Source organism: Salmo salar, chromosome 09 (genome assembly GCF_965601325.2).
Source record: "Salmo salar chromosome 09, fSalSal1, whole genome shotgun sequence".
NCBI lineage: Eukaryota > Metazoa > Chordata > Actinopteri > Salmoniformes > Salmonidae > Salmo > Salmo salar.
The window spans coordinates 37603819-37622538 of NC_138299.1; the positions used below are offsets into that span (position 1 = coordinate 37603819).

Sequence of the window (18720 nt, forward strand, 5' to 3'; positions counted from 1 at the left end):
ACTATAACACACACAGATAAAAGAGAGGAAAGCTGTGTGTACAAACAGCACTGTGATCTCTACTATAACACACACAGATAAAAAGAGGAAAGCTGTGTGTACAAACAGCACTGTGATCTCTACTATAACACACACAGATAAAAGAGAGGAAAGCTGTGTGTACAAACAGCACTGTGATCTCTACTATAACACACACAGATAAAAGAGAGGAAAGCTGTGTGTACAAACAGCACTGTGATCTCTACTATAACACACACAGATAAAAGAGAGGAAAGCTGTGTGTACAAACAGCACTGTGATCTCTACTATAACACACACAGATAAAAGAGAGGAAAGCTGTGTGTACAAACAGCACTGTGATCTCTACTATAACACACACAGATAAAAGAGAGGAAAGCTGTGTGTACAAACAGCACTGTGATCTCTACTATAACACACACAGATAAAAGAGAGGAAAGCTGTGTGTACAAACAGCACTGTGATCTCTACTATAACACACACAGATAAAAGAGAGGAAAGCTGTGTGTACAAACAGCACTGTGATCTCTACTATAACACACACAGATAAAAGAGAGGAAAGCTGTGTGTACAAACAGCACTGTGATCTCTACTATAACACACACAGATAAAAGAGAGGAAAGCTGTGTGTACAAACAGCACTGTGATCTCTACTATAACACACACAGATAAAAGAGAGGAAAGCTGTGTATACAAACAGCACTGTGATCTCTACTATAACACACACAGATAAAAGAGAGGAAAGCTGTGTGTACAAACAGCACTGTGATCTCTACTATAACACACACAGATAAAAGAGAGGAAAGCTGTGTGTACAAACAGCACTGTGATCTCTACTATAACACACACAGATAAAAGAGAGGAAAGCTGTGTGTACAAACAGCACTGTGATCTCTACTATAACACACACAGATAAAAGAGAGGAAAGCTGTGTGTACAAACAGCACTGTGATCTCTACTATAACACACACAGATAAAAGAGAGGAAAGCTGTGTGTACAAACAGCACTGTAATCTCTACTATAACACACACAGATAAAAGAGAGGAAAGCTGTGTGTACAAACAGCACTGTGATCTCTACTATAACACACACAGATAAAAGAGAGGAAAGCTGTGTGTACAAACAGCACTGTGATCTCTACAATAACACACACAGATAAAAGAGAGCAAAGCTGTGTGTACAAACAGCACTGTGATCTCTACTATAACACACACAGATAAAACAGAGGAAAGCTGTGTGTACAAACAGCACTGTAATCTCTACTATAACACACACAGATAAAAGAGAGGAAAGCTGTGTGTACAAACAGCACTGTGATCTCTACTATAACACACACAGATAAAAGAGAGGAAAGCTGTGTGTACAAACAGCACTGTGATCTCTACTATAACACACACAGATAAAAGAGAGGAAAGCTGTGTGTACAAACAGCACTGTGATCTCTACTATAACACACACAGATAAAAGAGAGGAAAGCTGTGTGTACAAACAGCACTGTGATCTCTACTATAACACACACAGATAAAAGAGAGGAAAGCTGTGTGTACAAACAGCACTGTGATCTCTACTATAACACACACAGATAAAAGAGAGGAAAGCTGTGTGTACAAACAGCACTGTAATCTCTACTATAACACACACAGATAAAAGAGAGGAAAGCTGTGTGTACAAACAGCACTGTGATCTCTACTATAACACACACAGATAAAAGAGAGGAAAGCTGTGTGTACAAACAGCACTGTGATCTCTACTATAACACACACAGATAAAAGAGAGGAAAGCTGTGTGTACAAACAGCACTGTAATCTCTACTATAACACACACAGATAAAAGAGAGGAAAGCTGTGTGTACAAACAGCACTGTGATCTCTACTATAACACACACAGATAAAAGAGAGGAAAGCTGTGTGTACAAACAGCACTGTGATCTCTACAATAACACACACAGATAAAAGAGAGGAAAGCTGTGTGTACAAACAGCACTGTGATCTCTACTATAACACACACAGATAAAAGAGAGGAAAGCTGTGTGTACAAACAGCACTGTGATCTCTACTATAACACACACAGATAAAACAGAGGAAAGCTGTGTGTACAAACAGCACTGTGATCTCTACTATAACACACACAGATAAAAGAGAGGAAAGCTGTGTGTACAAACAGCACTGTGATCTCTACTATAACACACACAGATAAAACAGAGGAAAGCTGTGTGTACAAACAGCACTGTGATCTCTACTATAACACACACAGATAAAAGAGAGGAAAGCTGTGTGTACAAACAGCACTGTGATCTCTACTATAACACACACAGATAAAAGAGAGGAAAGCTGTGTTTACAAACAGCACTGTGATCTCTACTATAACACACACAGATAAAAGAGAGGAAAGCTGTGTGTACAAACAGCACTGTAATCTCTACTATAACACACACAGATAAAAGAGAGGAAAGCTGTGTGTACAAACAGCACTGTGATCTCTACAATAACACACACAGATAAAAGAGAGGAAAGCTGTGTGTACAAACAGCACTGTGATCTCTACTATAACACACACAGATAAAAGAGAGGAAAGCTGTGTGTACAAACAGCACTGTGATCTCTACTATAACACACACAGATAAAACAGAGGAAAGCTGTGTGTACAAACAGCACTGTGATCTCTACTATAACACACACAGATAAAAGAGAGGAAAGCTGTGTGTACAAACAGCACTGTGATCTCTACTATAACACACACAGATAAAAGAGAGGAAAGCTGTGTGTACAAACAGCACTGTGATCTCTACTATAACACACACAGATAAAAGAGAGGAAAGCTGTGTGTACAAACAGCACTGTGATCTCTACAATAACACACACAGATAAAAGAGAGGAAAGCTGTGTGTACAAACAGCACTGTGATCTCTACTATAACACACACAGATAAAAGAGAGGAAAGCTGTGTGTACAAACAGCACTGTGATCTCTACTATAACACACACAGATAAAACAGAGGAAAGCTGTGTGTACAAACAGCACTGTAATCTCTACTATAACACACACAGATAAAAGAGAGGAAAGCTGTGTGTACAAACAGCACTGTGATCTCTACTATAACACACACAGATAAAACAGAGGAAAGCTGTGTGTACAAACAGCACTGTGATCTCTACTATAACACACACAGATAAAAGAGAGGAAAGCTGTGTGTACAAACAGCACTGTGATCTCTACTATAACACACACAGATAAAAGAGAGGAAAGCTGTGTGTACAAACAGCACTGTGATCTCTACTATAACACACACAGATAAAAGAGAGGAAAGCTGTGTGTACAAACAGCACTGTAATCTCTACTATAACACACACAGATAAAAGAGAGGAAAGCTGTGTGTACAAACAGCACTGTGATCTCTACAATAACACACACAGATAAAAGAGAGGAAAGCTGTGTGTACAAACAGCACTGTGATCTCTACTATAACACACACAGATAAAACAGAGGAAAGCTGTGTGTACAAACAGCACTGTAATCTCTACTATAACACACACAGATAAAAGAGAGGAAAGCTGTGTGTACAAACAGCACTGTGATCTCTACTATAACACACACAGATAAAACAGAGGAAAGCTGTGTGTACAAACAGCACTGTGATCTCTACTATAACACACACAGATAAAAGAGAGGAAAGCTGTGTGTACAAACAGCACTGTGATCTCTACTATAACACACAGATAAAAGAGAGGAAAGCTGTGTGTACAAACAGCACTGTGATCTCTACTATAACACACACAGATAAAAGAGAGGAAAGCTGTGTGTACAAACAGCACTGTAATCTCTACTATAACACACACAGATAAAAGAGATGAAAGCTGTGTGTACAAACAGCACTGTGATCTCTACTATAACACACACAGATAAAAGAGAGGAAAGCTGTGTGTACAAACAGCACTGTGATCTCTACTATAACAGACACAGATAAAAGAGAGGAAAGCTGTGTGTACAAACAGCACTGTGATCTCTACTATAACACACACAGATAAAAGAGAGGAAAGCTGTGTGTACAAACAGCACTGTAATCTCTACTATAACACACACAGATAAAAGAGAGGAAAGCTGTGTGTACAAACAGCACTGTGATCTCTACTATAACACACACAGATAAAAGAGAGGAAAGCTGTGTGTACAAACAGCACTGTGATCTCTACTATAACACACACAGATAAAAGAGAGGAAAGCTGTGTGTACAAACAGCACTGTGATCTCTACTATAACACACACAGATAAGAGAGGAAAGCTGTGTGTACAAACAGCACTGTGATCTCTACTATAACACACACAGATAAAAGAGAGGAAAGCTGTGTGTACAAACAGCACTGTGATCTCTACTATAACACACACAGAAAAAAGAGAGGAAAGCTGTGTGTACAAACAGCACTGTGATCTCTACTATAACACACACAGATAAAAGAGAGGAAAGCTGTGTGTACAAACAGCACTGTGATCTCTACTATAACACACACAGATAAAAGAGAGGAAAGCTGTGTGTACAAACAGCACTGTGATCTCTACTATAACACACACAGATAAAAGAGAGGAAAGCTGTGTGTACAAACAGCACTGTGATCTCTACTATAACACACACAGATAAAAGAGAGGAAAGCTGTGTGTACAAACAGCACTGTGATCTCTACTATAACACACACAGATAAAAGAGAGGAAAGCTGTGTGTACAAACAGCACTGTGATCTCTACTATAACACACACAGATAAAAGAGAGGAAAGCTGTGTGTACAAACAGCACTGTGATCTCTACTATAACACACACAGATAAGAGAGGAAAGCTGTGTGTACAAACAGCACTGTGATCTCTACTATAACACACACAGATAAAAGAGAGGAAAGCTGTGTGTACAAACAGCACTGTGATCTCTACTATAACACACACAGATAAAAGAGAGGAAAGCTGTGTGTACAAACAGCACTGTGATCTCTACTATAACACACACAGATAAAAGAGAGGAAAGCTGTGTGTACAAACAGCACTGTGATCTCTACTATAACACACACAGATAAAAGAGAGGAAAGCTGTGTGTACAAACAGCACTGTGATCTCTACTATAACACACACAGATAAAAGAGAGGAAAGCTGTGTGTACAAACAGCACTGTGATCTCTACTATAACACACACAGATAAAAGAGAGGAAAGCTGTGTGTACAAACAGCACTGTGATCTCTACTATAACACACACAGATAAAAGAGAGGAAAGCTGTGTGTACAAACAGCACTGTGATCTCTACTATAACACACACAGATAAAAGAGAGGAAAGCTGTGTGTACAAACAGCACTGTGATCTCTACTATAACACACACAGATAAAAGAGAGGAAAGCTGTGTGTACAAACAGCACTGTGATCTCTACTATAACACACACAGATAAAAGAGAGGAAAGCTGTGTGTACAAACAGCACTGTGATCTCTACTATAACACACACAGATAAAAGAGAGGAAAGCTGTGTGTACAAACAGCACTGTGATCTCTACTATAACACACACAGATAAAAGAGAGGAAAGCTGTGTGTACAAACAGCACTGTAATCTCTACTATAACACACACAGATAAAAGAGAGGAAAGCTGTGTGTACAAACAGCACTGTAATCTCTACTATAACACACACAGATAAAAGAGAGGCAAGCTGTGTGTACAAACAGCACTGTGATCTCTACAATAACACACACAGATAAAAGAGAGGAAAGCTGTGTGTACAAACAGCACTGTGATCTCTACTATAACACACACAGATAAAAGAGAGGAAAGCTGTGTGTACAAACAGCACTGTGATCTCTACTATAACACACACAGATAAAAGAGAGGAAAGCTGTGTGTACAAACAGCACTGTGATCTCTACTATAACACACACAGATAAAAGAGAGGAAAGCTGTGTGTACAAACAGCACTGTGATCTCTACTATAACACACACAGATAAAAGAGAGGAAAGCTGTGTGTACAAACAGCACTGTGATCTCTACTATAACACACACAGATAAAAGAGAGGAAAGCTGTGTGTACAAACAGCACTGTGATCTCTACTATAACACACACAGATAAAAGAGAGGAAAGCTGTGTGTACAAACAGCACTGTAATCTCTACTATAACACACACAGATAAAAGAGAGGAAAGCTGTGTGTACAAACAGCACTGTAATCTCTACTATAACACACACAGATAAAAGAGAGGCAAGCTGTGTGTACAAACAGCACTGTGATCTCTACTATAACACACACAGATAAAAGACACCTCGAAAACACACACAGATTGGTCAGTCAGTCATCTGTTTTCTGATTGGCCAGGTAGACTTTTGTAATAACTGTAACAATATAAATTCATTCTAAACATCATTAGACGCTAGTTCCAGATGCATGTTAAACCCTGTGTGTGTGTGTGTGTGTGTGTGTGTGTGTGTGTGTGTGTGTGTGTGTGTGTGTGTGTGTGTGTGTGTGTGTGTGTGTGTGTGTGTGTACCATACTTAGTATGGCTGCAGTGCGAGTGTGACCCTGTGAGGAGACAGACAGGCCAGGCAGGCCCACAGTTTCCCCCCAGGGCTGCTACTGTGGATGTGTGGATCTGCGACTGTGATCCGCACGGCTCATTTGAGCGGTGCTAGTGGGCCCATAGGCTTTACTGGCAGCCCAGCACTGAACCCCTTTCCGCTAATTAGCAACACAGGCTAATCCAGCTAGTGCTAATAACACTGTCTGGGCTACACCTAGCGATACACCACGCGTCATGACCTATACAAGATGGGGTGAATCTCAAAAGGCCTTCTTCATTCCTCGCCTCCTCACCTCCTAAGATTCCTCTCCTCAGATCTGAAAAGGAGGCAGGGATAGGACGGGATCGAGCACTTTTGAGATTCATGGTGTTCAAGTTTGCAGGGAGGAATTATGGGATGGGTGGCGTGCAGAGTACAGTGAAATGTGATGTAGGAGCAACGTGTGACATGAGGGTGGGTGGGCAGATTTGAGGGGTCTTACCATTACCGGCTGGTCTCCAGAGCAGGAGCAGGTGTAATGAGGTGGGGCAGGGGGGAGGTTCGATACCAGACCAGGTAGATACTGGCTACCTTTAGCCATGACAACAGCATGGTTATGGTGCTGGGGCTTCCCCTTCTGTTGATGGATGGTCAACACAGGATGAAACATGAATACACACATAATAGGCACGCACACAGGCATATGCACACAGGCATATGCAATGCACACAGGCATATACACAAACACACACGGCGGGTAAACACACACACACGACAGGTAAACACACACACACGGCAGGTAAACACACACGGCAGGTAAACACACACATACGACAGGTAAACACACACACACAACGGGTAAACACACACACGACGGGTAAACACACACACGGCGAGTAAACACACACACGGCGGGTAAACACACACACACGGCGGGTAAACACACACACACGGCGGGTTAACACACACACACGGCAGGTAAACACACACACGGCGGGTAAACACACACACGGCGGGTCAACACACACACACGGCAGGTAAACACACACACACGACAGGTAAACACACACACGGCAGGTAAACACACACGGCAGGTAAACACACACACGACAGGTAAACACACACACACGACAGGTAAACACACACACGGCAGGTAAACACACACACACGGCGGGTAAACACACACACACGGCGGGTAAACACACACACACGGCGGGTAAACACACACACACGGCAGGTAAACATACACACGGCAGGTAAACACACACACGGCAGGTAAACACACACACGGCGGGTAAACACACACACACGGCAGGTAAACACACACACACGACAGGTAAACACACACACGGCAGGTAAACACACACACACGGCAGGTAAACACACACACACGGCAGGTAAACATACACACGGCAGGTAAACACACACACACACGGCAGGTAAACATACACACGGCAGGTAAACACACACACACGGCAGGTAAACATACACACGGCAGGTAAACACATACACACGGCAGGTAAACATACACACGGCAGGTAAACATACACACACGGCAGGTAAACATACACACTGATGTACTGATGTATCAAGATGAAGGCTCAGCACACGTGCAGTAATGCAGTTAACAGGGAGATCGGTTTCTTATGTAGCAAACACAATACATGTATTCTGAGACCTAGCTCCCTTTCTTCCTCTCTTATCCCTCGTTCAGCCCTCACTCTCCATTTTCCTCTCCACCCATTCATCTTCCTCTTTTCTCCTTCCTATATCCCTCTATTTCTGCTAGATCTCCCTTCTTTAGTCTGGGCAAATGATCATAATTCATTTTATAAACAACTTCTGGGCTGAAATATCCATGTTGAAGTTAACTTGAGGATTCTAACATGAAAAACAGCAACAGGCCATTGAGTGTTTACCTTGGCAGCGATGGCGGCGGCGGTGATGTGTGAGTTGTGTCCATGGGAGTGGGAGTGGTGGTGGTGGGTATGGTGGTCCTCGGTGGACACCAAGCATCTGTCCTTCATCTTCTCATCATCCTCATCATCATCATCATCCTCACACTGCACACCCTTATAATAATAATACACTTTATTAAGGAAACACAATTGATAGAGAAAACCACAACTCACGCTGCTGTATTTCATATGGATAAAATAACCACTGTAAAAGCAGTTATACTGCTACAAACTGAAAATTATGTGATTATGGTGCAGGAATTAAGCACTGTGAAGTAGCTATATTACATGTAGGGACCTCCTCTCATTATCATGAAGGGACCTCCTCTCATTCTCGTGTAGGGACCTCCTCTCATTATCATGAAGGGACCTCCTCTCATTCTCGTGTAGGGACCTCCTCTCATTCTCGTGTAGGGACCTCCTCTCATTCTCGTGTAGGGACCTCCTCTCATTCTCGTGTAGGGACCTCCTCTCATTCTCGCGTAGGGACCTCCTCTCATTCTCGCGTAGGGACCTCCTCTTATTCTCGCGTAGGGACCTCCTCTCATTCTCGCGTAGGGACCTCCTCTCATTCTCGCGTAGGGACCTCCTCTCGTTCTCGCGTAGCAACCTCCTCTCATTATCGCGTAGGGACCTCCTCTCATTCTCGCGTAGGGACCTCCTCTCATTCTCGCGTAGGGAGCCCCTCTCATTAGCGCGTAGGGGCCTCCTCTCATTAGCGTGTAGGGGTCCCTTCTCATTAGCGCGCAGGGACCTCCTCTCATTAGGGCGCAGGGACCTCCTCTCATTAGCGCGCAGGGACCACCTCTCATTAGCGCCCAGGGACCTCCTCTCATTAGCGCGCAGGGACCTCCTCTCATTAGCGCGCAGGGACCTCCTCTCATTAGCGCGCAGGGACCTCCTCTCATTAGCGCGCAGGGACCTCCTCTCATTAGCGCGCAGGGACCTCCTCTCATTAGCACGCAGGGACCTCCTCTCATTAGGGGGAGCAGTACGAAAAAATGAATGTATGCATTCACTACTGTAAGTCGCTCTGGATTAGAGCGTCTGCTAAATGACTAAAATGTAAATGTAATTAGCGCGCAGGGACCTCCTCTCATTAGCGCGCAGGGACCAACTCTCATTAGCGCGCAGGGACCAACTCTCATTAGCGCGCAGGGACCTCCTCTCATTAGCGCGCAGGGACCTTCTAGCATTATCGCGCAGGGACCTCCTAGCATTATCGCGCAGGGACCTCCTAGCATTATCACTCAGGGACCTCCCAGCATGATCGCGCAGGGACCTCCCAACATGATCGCGCAGGGACCTCCCAACATGATCGCGCAGGGACCTCCCAACATTATCACATAAGGAAATCCCAACATTATCACCTAAGGATCTCCCAACATTATCACGTAGGGACCTCCTCTCATTATCACGTAGGGGCCTCCTCTCATTATCACGAAGGGGCCTACTCTCATTATCACGAAGGTGCCTACTCTCATTATCACGAAGGTGCCTACTCTCATTATCACGAAGGTGCCTACTCTCATTATCACGAAGGTGCCTACTCTCATTATCATGAAGGGGCCTACTCTCATTATCACGAAGGTGCCTACTCTCATTATCACGAAGGTGCCTACTCTCATTATCACGAAGGTGCCTACTCTCATTATCACGAAGGTGCCTACTCTCATTATCACGAAGGTGTCTACTCTCATTATCACGAAGGTGCCTACTCTCATTATCACGAAGGAGCCTACTCTCATTATCACGAAGGAGCCTACTCTCATTATCACGAAGGGGACTACTCTCATTATCATGAAGGGGCCTATTCTCATTATCATGTAGGGTCCTCTCATTATCATGTAAGAACATCTCATTATCATGTAGGGTCCTCTCATTATCCTGTTGGAACATCTCATTATCCTGTAGGAACATATCATTATCCTGTAGGGTCCCCTCATTATCATGCGGTGTGGGATGTGTATATCACCCTCTTTTTCTTCCAAAAAGAAATGCAAACGCATAGGAGGAGAGCCAAAGAGTGTCACCTTGTCCTCTGTCTGAGTGCAGGCAATGCTGTTGAGGGTGAGGGGCGGGGAGAGGGGTGGTGGGGGTGAGGGCAGGTCCTCCAGAGCCTCGTGGACATCCTTCACCTTCACAACCGCATCCCGCAGCAGGTCAATGGCGTGGGGCAGAGCTGGAAGGATGAACTGGAAACACTCCTGTAGGAAGAGAGTTAGGGGTCAGAGGTCAAGGAGAGTACACACACACACACACACACACACACACACACACACACACACACACACACACACACACAGACACACAGATTTTACCTGTGAGCCCTTCTTGCTGCCAGGTAGGTTGATGATGAGGGTTTTGCCTCTGATTCCACAGACAGGCCTGGAAAGCATGCCCAGAGGTGTGACCTGAAGGGAGCCCATCAGCATAGCTAGGGCCATCCCTGGAGCCTCGCGCTCTATCACCTCTCTGGTGGCCTGCCACATGGGGAAGTAGGAAGGGACAGAGTGAAAGGGAACACTGGTTACTGTACTGAACAAATATTACATTCACCTTCAGCAGGGTCAGGGATGGGCAAGAAGGTTTAAGGCCTGGGCTGAGATTACAGCCTAACTGGCAACAAGGTCTAAGGGCAGGGCTGAGATTACAGCCTAACTGGCAACAAGGTCTAAGGGCAGGGCTGAGATTACAGCCTAACTGGCAACAAGGTCTAAAGCCAGGGCTGAGATTACAGCCTAACTGCGTGGAAAAAGTTACGGCTTAACCTACTGTAGTAACCGACTGCAAAGCTCCATCCACTAGTAATACCCTAGTGACTTGGGCCTAGTGAAAGTACTGCAGTAATTACTACTCCCATGAGCAGAACCATAGTCACTGTGCTAACAGTCAGTCAGGGTGCTGCTGGCATGAATAGAACAGTGATTCCTTTTAATCCCTGATGTTTCTTTATCTCAAAGCCCTTCGCCTCGGTTGTGTGTGTGAGAGACCCCCGGTTAACCCGTGGATCCCCTGGGGAGAAATTCCTCCTAGCAGCCCGTTTTTTCGATCCACACACCATGGGGGAGACAGTTTAAGTGATTTTCAATGTTTACTAAAAGATACATGATAAAATTAATACTTTTTTCAACCTGAGACTCATTGATCTTGGTTCATTTTCTGTGAAGAATATACAGTGAGGGAAAAAAGTATTTGATCCCCTGCTGATTTTGTACGTTTGCCCACTTACAAAGAAATGATCAGTCTATAATTTTAATGGTAGGTTTATTTGAACAGTGAGAGACAGAATAACAACAACAAAAAAAACAGAAAACCGCATGTCAAAAAGTTTATAAATTGATTTGCATTTTATTGGGGGAAAAAAGTATTTAACCCCTCTGCAAAACATGATTTAGTACTTGGTGGCAAAACCCTTGTTGGCAATCACAGAGGTCAGACGTTTCTTGTAGTTGGCCACCAGGTTTGCACACATCTCAGGAGGGATTTTGTCCCACTCCTCTTTGCAGATCTTCTCCAAGTCATTAAAGTTTCGAGGCTGACGTTTGGCAACTCGAACCTTCAGCTCCCTCCACAGATTTTCTATGGGATTAAGGTCTGGAGACAGGCTAGACCACTCCAGGACCTTAATGTGGTTCTTCTTGAGCCACTCCTTTGTTGCCTTGGCCGTGTGTTTTGGGTCATTGTCATGCTGGAATACCCATCCACGACCCATTTTCAATGCCCTGGCTGTTGTGAAGGATGTACTCACCCAAGATTAGACGGTACATGGCCCCGTCCATCGTCCCTTTGATGCGGTGAAGTTGTCCTGTCCCCTTAGCAGAAAAACACCCCAAAAGCATAATGTTTCCACCTCCATGTTTGACGGTGGAGATGGTGTTCTTGTGGTCATAGGCAGCATTCCTCCTCCTCCAAACACGGCGAGTTGAGTTGATGCCAAAGAGCTCCATTTTGGTCTCATCTGACCACAACACTTTCACCCAGTTGTCCTCTGAATCATTCAGATGTTCATTGGCAAACTTCAGACAGGAATGTATATGTATTCTTGAGCAGGGGGACCTTGCGGGCACTGCAGGATTTCAGTCCTTCACGGCGTAGTGTGTTACCAATTGTTTTCTTGGTGACTATGGTCCCAGCTGCCTTGAGATCATTGACAAGATCCTCCCGTGTAGTTCTGGGCTGATTCCTCACCGTTCTCATGATCATTGCAACCCCACGAGGTGAGATCTTGCATGGAGCCCCAGGCCAAAGGATATTGACAGTTATTTTGTGTTTCTTCCATTTGCGAATAATCGCACCAAATGTTGTCACCTTCTCACCAAGCTGCTTGGCGATGGTCTTGTAGCCCATTCCAGCCTTGTGTAGGTCTACAATCTTGTCCCTGACATCCTTGGAGAGCTCTTTGGTCTTGGCCATGGTGAAGAGTTTGGAATCTGATTGATTGATTGCTTCTGTGGACAGGTGTCTTTTATACAGGTAACAAACTGAGATTCGGAGCACTCCCTTTAAGTGTGCTCCTAATCTCAGCTCGTTACCTGTATAAAAGACACCTGGGAGCCAGAAATCTTTCTGATTGAGAGGGGGTCAAATACTTATTTCCCTCATTAAAATGCAAATCAATTTATAACATTTTTGACATGCATTTTTCTGGATATTTTTGTTGTTATTCTGTCTCTCACTGTTCAAATAAACCTACCATTAAAATTATAGGCTTTCTTTATCAGTGGGCAAACGTACAAAATCGTCAGGGGTTCAAATACTTTATACAGTGGGGGAAAAAAGTAACACATTTTCATTGAGTGCACACTGTGCACCCCCTGCACATTTATATTATGTGGTGTTTGGGTCCACAGGACCCGAGGGTAATAAAAGCGTGGAAAAGTGTGTGTGTAGGTGAAAACAAGTAAAAATGAAACAAAAAGGTTTGCTGTGTGCCTTCACTCTGTCTTCCTCCTCCCTGGGCCTGCTGTTTCAACATAGCTCCAAGAACCTGTCTGTCTCCCTGCCTGTCTGCCTGTCTCCCTCTTTTCTTGCACTCTTTACCCTTTGTAGAATGTAAAACTACACAACGTCTTGCGGGAACCTGCACAATGTTAATACAATACATTATTTCGACATATTGTAAAATTAAAAAGGGAGGGACACAACAAATAAATAGCTTTGCATGTGTGGCTCCTTACCACAATAAATCAGTATGGCAAAAATAATCTTTGCTCAGAGGGCCTAATTTTGCAGAGAGAGAAGCTAGTGTGGAAGGACCATCTTCCACTTTGGAAGTTTCAAAATATGAGGATCATGTCTATGTCAATTCGGAGTCTGACAGTGAGTTGGAAGAAGAGGATGAGATTGACCCTCAGCCAGCCCCAGGACCAGCCTGTCAGCAACTAGCTCATCAGCAGCCAGCCCCAGGACCAGCCTGTCAGCAACTAGCTCATCAGCAGCCTGCAGGAGGAGAAATATGGATGTCAAAAAATTGTGAAATTGAATGTTCTTCTTGGCCAAGGAATGAGCCACCCCGCATGGCTGCCAATGTGATAAGGATGCAATCAGGGCCGACGCGGATGGCAGTTACTCATGTGCAGGACATAAAGTCTTCTTTTGAATTGTTCATCCCAGACACCATCCTGAAAATCATTCTGAACTGCACTCATTTGGAGGGAAGGTGTTTTTGGAGAGAGATGGAAGGAGATGGATAAAACTCATTTACATGCATACTTAGATTTTTTAATCCTTGTTTTCAGATCCAACGGGGAATCCACAGAATCCCTGTGGCATGCAGAAATTGGCAGAGAACTTTTCTGTGCACAATGTCTCTGGAAAACTTCCACATTATTTCCAGGATTATCCGCTTCGATAACCGAGACACCAGACCAGCTCGGCGGCAGAGAGACAAGCTAGCTGCAATCAGGTCAGTGTGGGACAAGTGTGTGGACTGCCTTCCCTTGTTTTACAATCCTGGGCTCAACGTTACTGTTGATGAGCAGCTTATGGCATTTAGGGAACGCTGCCCCTTTAGGCAGTACATACCGTCTAAACCAGCAAAATATGGAATCAAGATCTGGGCTGCCTGTGTGGTGCTTCATCAAATGCGTGGAACTCGCAAGTGAATACGGGGAAGCCGAAGGAGGAGCCCCTGAGAAGAACCAAGGGATGCGGGTTGTCCTGGAAGTAACACAGGAACTCCGTGGCCACAACATCACAAGCGATAACTGTTATTACTTTGCACAAGCTGGGACAGGAGCTCCTACTAGAGGAAGCTGACGATGGTAGGAACAGTATGAAAAAACAAGCCAGAGCTCCCACTTCAGCTGTTGAATACACGGAACAGGCCTATCAATTCCTCTAAGTTTGCGTTCATGGCTGACACATCCCTAGTGTCCTACATGCCAAAGAAAGGCAAAAATGTGGTCATGAGTACTCGGCATAGGGATGGGAGAATCTGTGGCCAGGAACATCAAAAAACAAAAATCTAAATGGATTGCAATGCCACAAAAGGAAGAGTGGACAATTTAAACAAGCTGGTAAATGGCTACAGCTGCAAAAGAAGAACCCTACGCTGGCCACTTGTGATATTCTTCAACATCTTGGACATCTCTGCATACAGCGCGTTTGTCATCTGGATGGCGTTGAACCCAGATTGGAACAGAGGAGACGGGTCTTTCTCAAGGAGCTGGACAAGGCATTGGTAAGACCTCAAATCCAGAGGAGGAAATATATCCCAAGGACCCCAGCTTCTGCAGCCATTGTGAGGAGGATTCAGGAGGATGCTGGTGCCCCATCCGCCCGGCCCACAGAACCAACAACTCCTATACCGGAAGTAAGTGTGAGTGATGTTGTTGCATGTCTGTGTGTCTGACTCTCCTACTTGGCCTGCTGTAACTATACAGTGACTTGCGCAAGTATTCACTCCCCTTGGCATTTTACCTATTTTGTTGCCTTACAACCTGGATTTAAAATATATTTTTGGGGGGTTTGTATCATTTGATTTACACAACATGCCTACCACTTTGAAGATGCAAAACATTTTGTATTGTGAAACAAACAAGAAATACGACTAAAGAAAACTTGAGCGTGCATAACTATTCACCCCCCCACCCCCACGGTCAAAACTTTGTAGAGCCACATTTTGCAGCAATTACAGCTGCAAGTCTCTTGGGTTATGTCTCTATAATCTTGGCACATATTGCCACTGGAATTTTTGCCCATTCTTCAAGGCAAAACTGCTCCTGCTGTACACCAGGGGAACCCATCCATCTTTAAGTCATACCACAGATTCTCAATTGGATTGAGGTCTGGGCTTTGACTAAGCCATTCCAAGACATTTAAATGTTTCCCCTTAAACCACTTGAGTGTTGCTTTAGCAGTATGCTTAGGGGCATTGTCCTGCTGGAAGGTGAACCTCTGTCCCAGTCTCAAATCTCTGGAAGACTGAAACAGGTTTCCCTCAAGAATTTCCCTGTATTTAGCGCCATCCATCATTCCTTCAATTCTGACCAGTTTCCCAGTCCCTGCTAATGAAAAACATCCGCAAAGGATGATGCTGCCACCACAATGCTTCACTATGGGGATGGTGTTCTCGTGGTGATGAGAGGTGTTGGGTTTGTGCCAGACATAGCGTTTATCTTGATGGCCAGAAAGCTACATTTTAGTCTCATCTGACCAGAGTACCTACATCCATATGTTTGGGGAGTCTCCCACATGCCTTTTGGCGAACACCAAACATGTTTGATTATTTTTATCTGGCCACTTTTCCGTAAATCCTAGCTCTGCGGAGTGTATGGCTTAAAGTGGTCCTATGGACAGATACTCCAATCTCCGCTGTGAAGCTTTGCAGCTCCTTCAGGGTTAACTTTGGTCTCTTTGTTGTCTCTCTGATTAATACCCTCCTTGCCTGGTCCGTGAGTTTTGGTGGGCGGTCCTCTCTTGGCAGGTTTGTTGTGGTGCCATATTCTTTACATTTTTTTATAATTGATTTAATGGTGCTCTATGGGATGTTCAAAGTTTCTGATATTTTTTTTAATCACCCAACCCTGATCGGTACTTCTCCACAACTTTGTCCTTGACCTGGTCTTCATGGTGCCGCTTCCTTGGTGGTGCCCCTTGCTTAGTGGTGTTGCAGAACAGGTGCATATACACTGAGATCATGTGACACTTAGACTGCACACAGGTGGACTTTATTTAACTAATTATGTAACTTCTGAAGGTAATTGGTTGCACCAGATCTTTTTAGGGGCTTCATAGCAACGCACCACTGCACGCACCACTTCTCCGTTTTTAATTTTTTTGAATGTTTTTTTCATTTCACTTCACCAATTTGGACTATTTTGTATATGTCCATTACATGAAGTCCAAATAAAAATCCATTTAAATTACAGGTTGAAATGCAACAAAATAGGAAAAACACCAAGGGGAATGAATACTTTTGCAAGGCACTGTATATGTGAGTGAGTGAGATGTTAGTAAAATTCCTGAACTAAATGTTTCCATCATTATAGATTGCAGCCAGGAGAAACAAGAAGAAGTGCTGTTGCGATGTGTGTGGACTCAAGAAGGACAGGAAGACACAGTGCACATACATCAAGTGCAAGAAATACATTTGCACCACACACAGTAAAACTCTATCCCTCGTGGTGTGTAGACTGGCCTTAATTTGTGTTCTATGGGGCTCATTTATCATCTTCCAATTTGTTCAGTTCAAAGCAATAAACATCAATGGTGATGAAAACCTTGTTTCATTTATATTTGTTCAAGATAAACATGATTTATTTCACCCATGTCTTGATTATAATTTATTTTTGTTTTTGAAAAATCACATTTTTCCCCCCAAAAAACAAATAGCGCTTTTATTGATAAATGTGATCTAGCAGAGGTAAATGGAAAATATTAACCATGTATGCTGTCTATAATGCATGTAATTGATATCAACATGTAAGTATTACGTAATAAGTATTTTTGTGTAAATTGTTATGGCTGTATTGTTTTAAAACCCCAATTGTGTTGTGGGTCCATCAGATCCGCGAACATTGGGTGAATAACAAAAACATGAACATCACGAGGTTTAAGAGAAGTGACGTTGTGTGCCCTTGAGATGAATGACACTTCAAACATGCACATTATTAAAAAAGAAGAGAAAGATAAGGACATATCAAAGAGAGGGGGAAGAGGGAGAGAGAGGGAAGAAAGAGAGAGAGAAGAGAGAGAGGGAAGAAAGAGAGAGAGAAGAGAGAGAGAGAAGAGGAAGAGAGAGAGTGAGGGGGAAGGAAAAAGAGAGAGTTAACGTCCACAGCCAGCAGTAATCTCCAGGGAGTCACAAGCGCTTTCTCCCTATCACATGCACGCACTCACACACAAGCAAATGAACATGCACTCATACACATTCACAGAGTCAAGCATAAAATAAAACACTCTCTCAACCCTAAAATATGACACACTCATACACACATTGACAACATATGCAAAATACATCATATGGAAAATAACATAGTGGAACAAAAACATTTATTTATCCGTACTGTGAAAAACCTGACAAAACACAAGACAATCTACGGTTTGACAAACACAACTCACACATGAATATGCACATTGACCATGCAGGTACCAACCAACACACACACGTTCATGCATAGCTAACAGCTTACACTACATCTAGGGTCAACACTCATCCACACTCACATGGACACAAACACAAACTTTGGGGTCCCCATGTACCTCGGGAGTGACATCACGGGGGGCGAACCCTGTTCCTCCGGTGGTCAGAATCAGGTTCAGCTCCTTCTCATCACACCAGTCCACCAATGTCTCCTGAGGACAGAGTGCAGAGAGACACACCATTGGCTGGCAGCAGTGTCAATCACAGAGGTGACCACTCCATTGGCTGGGAGCAGTGTCACTCATACAGACAACAACAGAGGCTGGTTCAGAATAGAATACTAAAGCGCTGGGTGAATCTCAATTGTCTTTGCTTGATTCCTAGCATCTTCCCTTGTCACCTCGTTCTCAAATTGCATTGGAGGAGAAGATCAGAGGGGACAAACCTTGTAATCCTTCTAACCCCCCCTTAAAAGATTTAGATGCACTATTGTAAAGTGGTTGTTCCACTGGATATTATAAGGTGAATGCACCAATTTGTAAGTCGCTCTGGATAAGAGCGTCTGCTAAATGACTAAAATGTAATGTAATATCTTGTCCTCTAATGTGTCTGGAAAAGGAGGCAAGGAGAGAGGA

The 18720-nt window shown here is 43.8% G+C and overlaps 1 protein-coding gene across 5 annotated transcripts in view; it reads right to left on the reverse strand.

The window, feature by feature from the left end:
• Positions 1-18720, reverse strand: part of gphna (gephyrin a) — a 173767-nt gene that overhangs the window by 68373 nt on the left and 86674 nt on the right. For 2 of the 5 annotated variants that reach the window (XM_014211282.3, XM_014211279.3), the window contains exons 4-8: positions 18205-18297; positions 10818-10979; positions 10530-10703; positions 8458-8610; positions 7041-7175 (exon numbers count right to left, since the gene is read on the reverse strand). In XM_014211282.3, coding sequence (XP_014066757.1) covers positions 7041-7175; positions 8458-8610; positions 10530-10703; positions 10818-10979; positions 18205-18297 — 717 coding nt within the window. The remainder of the gene's footprint in view (positions 1-7040; positions 7176-8457; positions 8611-10529; positions 10704-10817; positions 10980-18204; positions 18298-18720) is intronic. The other 3 variants (XM_014211285.3, XM_045723618.2, XM_082955756.1) reach the window with 2 other exon arrangements.